This window comes from Vanacampus margaritifer, chromosome 9 (assembly GCF_051991255.1).
Source record: "Vanacampus margaritifer isolate UIUO_Vmar chromosome 9, RoL_Vmar_1.0, whole genome shotgun sequence".
In the NCBI taxonomy this organism is placed as follows: domain Eukaryota; kingdom Metazoa; phylum Chordata; class Actinopteri; order Syngnathiformes; family Syngnathidae; genus Vanacampus; species Vanacampus margaritifer.
The window spans coordinates 12,347,255-12,355,487 of NC_135440.1; the positions used below are offsets into that span (position 1 = coordinate 12,347,255).

Consider the following 8,233-nt stretch of genomic DNA (forward strand, 5'->3'; position numbering starts at 1 on the left):
GAGGGTTCGATCCCCGCCCATTAAAAAAAAAAAAAAGTTGATTGCGCTAGCAAAAAAAGGTTGGTCTTAGAACATTGTCATTATTTAATCATTTGTCAAGTAAGACTTCAAAAGAGAACAATGTTACAGTGGTACCTTGGAGTTTGAACATAATTCGTTCCTGCGAAGTGTTCAAAGTCCGGATTGTTCATACTCCGAAACATTTTTTCCCATAGGAAATAATGTAAATGCAATTATTCCGTTCTCAAACTCCAAAACCAGAAAATTCCTATTTTAATTTCTATTTATGTTTTTTTAAATTTACAGTACAGTAAAGTGTTTAAACAATAAAAAATACCTTACCTTTTGTTGTGGTGTGATGCAATCAGTGGATGATAAATGCTATTTTAATGCTAGCTTTGGTTCAGTGCTGAGTTTGTGTATTTTACACTGGGCATATTTTTAGACTACTAAGCAGTCCTTGTGTGCGTTCTTTAATGTCAGGCACGTTGTTCAACAGCTAAGGGGGGTCCTCGTGCCAGTATTTACAGAAGTAGTCACGGTATTTACAACGGCGCGATAATTTCCTTCCTAATTCCACTGTGTTTCGTAGCACTATGTTTTTCTTTGCTGCCACTGGCACTGTTGTCTTTCTTTGGTTCTATTGCAAAGAAAATTGCCGTGGAAAAATCTAAATGCACTCGCAAGTATGGAGCACCTCCGGGAGTATTCACGATCTGACTGGAAATGAGCAGTTCATCATCTCAACTACCGCAACGTGAACATTCAGCATTGCTTGGCTTCACTGGGCTACCCGTTTTCAAGGCACGTTCGGCTTAGCTTGCTTTGCTTGAGTGTTCGAACTCCGAAAAGACGTTCAAACTCCGAGGTTCTACTGTATTTGTTACATTTTCTACCCATACAGAGAATGTTAGATATACTGTATGGCATCGTTGAGCAAACTTTGAACATCGTTTACGTATCTTGAGGCTGGGCTGAGTGCCCTCTTTTTTGGAAATCAAAATATGGTCACCCTCGTTTAGCTGTTGAAATTAAAATATTCTTCCAAGTATTATATTCTTACTATACTAATCCTAATTTTACTGAAAAATTAATAAATAAGAAAGCGTGAAAAAAACAACGGTTTGAAACAATTTGCAATCCAGACACTTTGAGTGGATCCTGTTTGACCTGGTGTTTTACTACAGGATTTTTATTTTTTTTTTAAACCCTTGCAGAGGTCAAATAACTGCAGGTCACGAAGGCAGATGGTCACAGACATGCTCTCTTAGGCCAGCTACATCTCTAATGGCCCATGGTAATTGAACCAAAAGTGAAGTTTGGGCCACTAGGTAGGCTACACACTTTTCCAAATGTAAATCGATATCATTCCATTTCTCTCTCTCCACATTTTCTTGGCTCTCTGCTAACCGCTAATTAACCAGCCTAGGTTAATTCTTATTTTTAGGTTCTTCCATGCAAATATCTAGGACACATGTCAATCATTCTTGAGTGTTAATGGTGAACGTGGATGCCTGGTCCTCGACGCTCATTAAATGTTAATGCACTTGATGAACTTTTGAGTCTGCGAGCCACCTTCAAGCAAACATATTCAATTTCACCGTTGACTTTGGTATACCGGTACACTTGTACAAGGCAGTGCAACTGTCATGCCAAAGGAAAATGATACGCCGTAGAATTATCAGCTAATAGCCGACGTAAGTATCACGCCAACCTTGAACTTGCGGTCAACAAAAGCCAGTCTCGGTTACCACATCATGACCCGTTTTAAGAAGCCCAAATATTGAGTAAATATAGAGCAGAGACCAAAACATACGCAGGGGCAGACAGTGTGTCATCAGTAAGAAGCATCGGTGGTTTGAAGCTATGCTCAAGCACATCTTCTCAACATGACTTATGCTTATTAATGGGTGCATTTATTTCAAACACTGTACACTACTGCGTATTTTTAACACGGGTGGTCATTATACAGCCCCCATCTCCATGTCCTTGAAGTGTTTTAGCTCTGTGATCTTACCACAGAGACCCCAAAGGAGCCCTCAAATCCTTCAAGTCTGAAGAGTCTACTTTGCAGACACGAGGGCACTTAAACGTAAAATGTGTCCCCCCAACACACACATACAAACATTTAAGTCCACTTCTGTGTGTCCCCCACGCCCCTTAACTCAAAAACCATCTGCAGCGACCCATGTCTGACGGTATACAAACAAAGAGTCCACGGGAACTGAGCACGCAAGCACACACATATCTTGTCTGATGGAACGTGACGAGATCCTGCAGTGGTTAGTTTGTTGGTTTAGTGGCTCCTGAGTGCCATTAGTAGGCCCACTGATACGAGGTCTCACCAATCAATGGGTACCTTGAGTTTTGACATCCTTTACAACACACTTTAGCCAAAAGATCTCTAGAAACCTCATGCAAGAGAATCTGATGCTGCCATAAGCACATGCAATGAGTTGAATTTTGAAGGTTTATTGTCACTGTCTGCTTATCATGCAAAATAGAGAAAAAAAATCAAACTCATAATCTGCATGGCAATGTGGCCAAAACAGCTGCTGATGCAGCAAACCACATCGATTTGCACTTAGAAAACAAAAAACAGATGAATGTCCCTCAATAACCAGTTGCTCAGTAAATCACCTTGGCATAAATGTTTTGACATTAAATACCACGGCAGAAGCAGCTATTCTCACAAACGAGACCAACTATTTAATGGAGATTTTATAATTGATTGCTCCAACTTTGCTTGCCTACATCAGTCACGCTATGAAGGAAACAATCTGCGGCAGTTTCTCACAGTGACGGTGTAAAACGACCGTGCACAACGCCCCGCGGCGGTGAAGAGAAGAACTGCTTGTTTGAGCGCACTCAGATTCTGCACGACTGAAATATGTAAAAAATAAAGCATGTAGGCTACAATCTGTCAACACAATGCCAGTCAAAACATTATTCACGTGAAAATACCTGTGTGCTGAGGTAAACCAAGAGAACGAAGTAGAGCTGATGAGCCGGTAGAGTCAACACTTGCAGCACCATCATTTAAAAAAAAGCCCTAGGGGGGAAAAAAGAAGAATTATTCTCTCTACCGAATTTATACAAGTGAAATGTAAGCACACAGCACGACGCGCTGTAATGTGTGTGCAGTGACAACTTCATAAACGTTCATGATCAGTGCGCGCATCCTGCCCGCGATGCAGGAATCACACCATAGCGACTTACTTGACTTAATACGAGACTGCAAGCCAAATGGAAAAATAACCCCGTCCAGAATCGGTCCATCCTCTCAGAGTAGGTCTGTGACAGGTCCGTCGTATCTCAGGTGAGCCTTGATCCTCGCCCCGGTACGTCAATGCAGCGCTCGCTTGTATTCAATTAGCGTTGTAAAAGAGTGACTACAAGCTACTTTCATATGCAGTAGAGTTTCTTTCTTGTGCCACTTTGTTCATTTCTCTCTCTCTCTCTCTCTCTCTCTCTCTCTCTCTCTCTCTCTCTCTCTCTCTCTCTCTCTCGCTCTCTCTCTCTCTCTCTCTCTCTCTCTCTCTCTCTCTCTCTCTCTCTCTCTCTCTCTCTCTCTCTCTCTCTCTCTCTCTCTCTCTCTCTCTCTCTCTCTCCTCTCTCTCTCTCTCAGCTATCCTGGCGGATCCCTTTGACTCCCACTGTAATCATGTGACGGTCTACTCTTAAATAGGTCGACTTTAGAAATTGACAACACCCACATCCGTAGCAAATGTCGCTGGCGTTGGGCCGGACCTGCTCTCTTTAGAATGCAATGTTAATGATTGAACAATCATGGCGTTTTGGGGGGGTCTCCTGAAAAGTAATAATTCTGGAAGTACAAGGATTTCGCTATAGACGCTAGCGATACTGTGAGACACAAATTAGACTTTGTCTTATCGGGGGAATTTTTTTTGGGTCACAACATTATGTACACTTGCACAATCTATTCACGAGAACCTGTCATGATCTGTTGATCATTACAATATTGGATCAGCATCAAATTGCATATTAAAGAAATATACCATATAGAATTAAAAAGGGATGGATGTGCACCTCTATTATCCCTCACAGCTATAACATTTATACAGCAATATCTTTCAGTGCTATAATTTTGTTAAAAGTACAGTATATCTGCCTATTAGTGTTAACAATCCTCTTTCCTATGTTAGCTTTGAAAATGTAGACATTTTGTTCAATTTGTGATACAGATAGTCATCAACCAACACAACAGTTAACGACATAAATTTTTAGTAAAATATTTGAGTAAAACATCAAGCATTTAAACATTTAAGAGTAAAGAAATAAGAGCAGTTAAAAAAACTAAAATAAAACACAGTAAATTTGACCATTTAGAGTAAATTTGACTCTATTTAGAGTGTGACCAAATAGACTCAGTTTTAGAGTAATATTTACACTTGGAAGAGAGTAAAATAAAGAATTGGGGGAAAAAAAAGTCCATCAAGGGTTGAGGAGCGAACGCATGAGCTCCAGCTCAGGAGACTACCACACGTCCTACTTTTTGCTTATATTCAAGAGACAACCAAACACATAGTTTTTGGTCTTGGAGTTACGAAGATTCCATCTGACACAAGTGATATACTAGCACACAGCAGGAACTGCATGGCTTAGGGAGCAGATTGGCTGTGTCCCAAGCTGAAGGTTCAGAGTTCAGTCCTCAACCCTTGAGTGACTTTTATTTATTTTATATATATATATATATATATATATATATATATATATATATATATATATATATTGTTCTTTATTTTACTCTCTTCCAAATGTAAATATTACCCTAAAGCGGAGTCTATTTGGTCCCACTCTAAATAGTCAAATTCACTCTACAGAATTTACTGGGCAGGTTTAGAAGACCTTATTCAAAGGTATAGGGTTTGACACACGCTTTTGTCATATTTATGAATGAAATATGATCCCCCACACATATCAGTAGAGCGCAGTATGTCTGACTGCGCTTCAATAAAACTCACCAAAACTGCGTTACAACTCCTGCGCCACGACTTAGACCTGCTTTTAGTTGGCCTAAATTCTATTGTACTTTTCTGTCACCAAATTGTCTGGTGTGTGTAAAGGAAAACACCCTCGGTCCGACAGATTGCCCAACATGGCACAGTGCGGCCTGCCAAATTCCCAAACGTGGTAAACTACACTTGCTCTGGCACCAGTTTTTACGCCTACCCGACATCCGCCTGTCTACGAAAATAGAGCCCATGAAATTAAACTTTCAGTAGTCCAAATCTTGTAACCTAAGTCCAAACTTAAGCGCTGTAGAGTTAATGGATCATTTGTGATTTATTTAAGAAATAAAAATCCTGACCCTGCTCAATCTGCTCATCATTCTCCCGTCTCACTTACGTGCGGTATATTGAGCAGCTGCTCTGATAGGCAACTTGCCAGCACGCCTCAACTCACCACGGGTGCTCACAGAAGTACTCGAGGGTGTGGGAGCCAGAGAATTGGGAGTGCTTGTTTCATATTACTGTAGCAATTCATCCTCCCCAAAGAAAACCATGGGATTGCAAAATCACAGCAGGGGATGTGCGATTGTGTATTGCTCAGGATCTGTATGAGAAAGAATGGGATATTTCAAATGGTTGTCAGTGGTTTGGAACGTCGGCCAAATATCCACTCCCTGGACACAACATTAAGTGCACCTGCAGAATCTGTTTCCATTCAAAACAAGTTTTGTCAAAAATTATTTAAAATTACAATTATTAGTGTAAATGGTCTTGTATCGGCTAGTTATAAAAGTTATATCTGATAGTTTTTTTGTATTTATTTTATTGATTTCCATGTTGTGCAATACTTTCTCTATATTTTGATTATTTTCAGTCAAAAGCAAGTGATAAACATAGCAGAATTTAAATTAGAACATCAAGAGTATCAATAGTAATACAGTAGACTGCTAGTTGAACACAATCTACGAAAGACAAATTCTGTTCTTTGAGTTGACTCTTCACCCGAGTAACTGTCAACATTAGCTTAATACAGTGACGGGCTACTTAAATGAGGGGCCACAGCTTTTCTTCACTGGGGGGCCATATAGACCCACGCATTTCCTGACCAGATTTATGACAAAAATGTTAATTTAAAAATAGACAAAATATGTGTCAGACTGCGATTAGTGAAAATCTGCATATGATTGATGCCCGTTGAAATGCGTTGGGAAAATTGTGGAGTAAAAAAAAATAAGTAAAGCCCAAAACTATATACTGATACACCTTCAGTATGACTATGCATATTAGATTAAAAACACACACACAAAATTTAATGTGAATCCAGTGAAATTTTTTTGGAGGGGAAGATTTTTTTTTTTTATTATTAATCGAGGGGCCACTTAGAGTGTGGTTGTGAGCCACATGTGGCTTGTTCTCGACCAATAAACTTGATCCAGAGTTATTCTTCAGTTTGACAATCTTGGGTAGATCAATGATAAAATGTTAATTTCTGCCATATGTCTGGAAGCTCAGAGTGGCAGCTTCTGCAAATGATACACTGTCTGACAACTCTTCTGATATGAATACACACACACAAAAAACATATACGTAGCACTCGCAGTATAAGTGCGGTCAAATATTTTGGGTATTGAATGCAAAACTTCACAGCCGATTGAACATTTCCAAACATTTCTCTTACAAATTGCAAAGATGCACAGCAGAAGGTTTTGGGAGTCCAAAAGCAGACGAAAATATACTGTAAAAGAATGAAAGATGTTTGAGTGGGCTGAACACAAATAAACAGCACGTATACTGACCCAAGTTGGCTGCTGTGAATGATCTGACCTTTTAACCCTTTAGCTGCCATACACCTCCCAGTCTGTCTGCCCGCCTGTTGGGCTATCAGATGGACCATTTCCCTGCTTGTCTGTCTTCCATCTAGCGACAGACGCCAGGATTGAGTTGGCGCACAAAAGGAATTTCTTTCATTCCTTCACACATTTATGTTCTCTTTTATTAGACAGCATTTATTTCATGCTTTTATAAAATAAGAATATGTATGGTAACAATGAATGAAAAGGTCTGGTCTCCAGTACTTAAATTTGTGTCTACAGTAGAATCTTTATGTTTTTCCCTCCACTCCCATTGATTGGGTTTTATTTTGCACGTGAGGCTCTCAAAAGTGAATTACAATTACCAGTGTCTTTGTTTGAGTGGACAATGTTTGTGGTCTTTGTATGCGTAAGTGGACGGCAGCTGTAAAATTCCTCTGTGTGCTCAACAGAAGGGAGGTTGATGGGAGCTGACAGGGAGCAAGCGTGAAGGGCGGTGGGAGAGATGGGTGAAGATGAGAGTGGAGCAAAGGGAGATGGTAGTTGCCAGTAAGTTTGATGATGACGGCAGGTTTAGTCTAAGTTTGCGCAAACTTTGGACGGCTGTCTCAGAGCAGTGATGCTTTTGCGGTTAAGGCGTGACATTAAAAACATTTAAAAAATCCATGCTTCATGGATTTACCCACTCGGGATTAATCTTGGTTGTAAATATTTGCAGATGGGGGAAAAAGTATGGCTTGTGGCCACTCCTGGACCGGTTCGTGGTTATTCAATTAGTAATTAAAAAGAAAAACATGTTTTTTTTGTTTAGAAATAACCACTCTCACCCAGATAAATGGCAGGAAATTGGTGGATAAATAAAAAATAATTATAGTTTTACCTCCGCACCTCGATGGTCACACAATGATTCTCATGCCGCACCTTGCTAGCTCGCGACCTATATTAGGTAGTTCCATAGGTGGTTTAACAGGGTGGCAAGTGAGATTGCAGCTGCCACCTTTACCAAATGCTTTGGTTTCAGTATGGTCAAGTCTGACATCTTATGTGAAATTTAATTAGCAGTATTTTTTGGATATTTGGTGTTTAATGAGGTGCAGTGGCAAGGGTAACTTTAGCTAGCTTTCATTGAAGATTTCTACCTGGTTATACTAAAACACCGTCCAAGGATTGCAGGAGACATTAGTCAATTAACTCACGTTTATTGACGACCAAATATAACTACTGTATGGCCGTAGATGACAGCGGAAGAACAGGTGCACATTTATGCACTTTGTTGACTGTACTGATATATGCACAATTCCAGACCTTATGCAAACTATTCGACTATAAATATATAACGTTTACTAAGTTTAACAAAAATATTCATGCATCTCTTCCAACAATTAAGGGACAAATACCTGAAGTACAACATGTGGCTTGTAAGCTCAAGTTTAAAATGAGGGGCTGCAA

The 8,233-nt window shown here is 39.8% G+C and overlaps 1 protein-coding gene across 2 annotated transcripts in view; it reads right to left on the minus strand.

Annotated features, from left to right (window-relative positions):
- The window catches only part of adamts16 (ADAM metallopeptidase with thrombospondin type 1 motif, 16), a 47,785-nt gene extending 44,427 nt beyond the window's left edge, over positions 1 to 3,358 (minus strand). For both annotated transcript variants that reach the window (XM_077576721.1, XM_077576720.1), the window contains exons 1-2: positions 3,220 to 3,358; positions 2,965 to 3,052 (exon numbers count right to left, since the gene is read on the minus strand). In XM_077576721.1, the coding sequence (XP_077432847.1) occupies positions 2,965 to 3,052; positions 3,220 to 3,279 (148 nt within the window). In that variant the 5' untranslated portion in view covers positions 3,280 to 3,358. The remainder of the gene's footprint in view (positions 1 to 2,964; positions 3,053 to 3,219) is intronic.
- Positions 3,359 to 8,233: the final 4,875 nt, after the last annotated feature.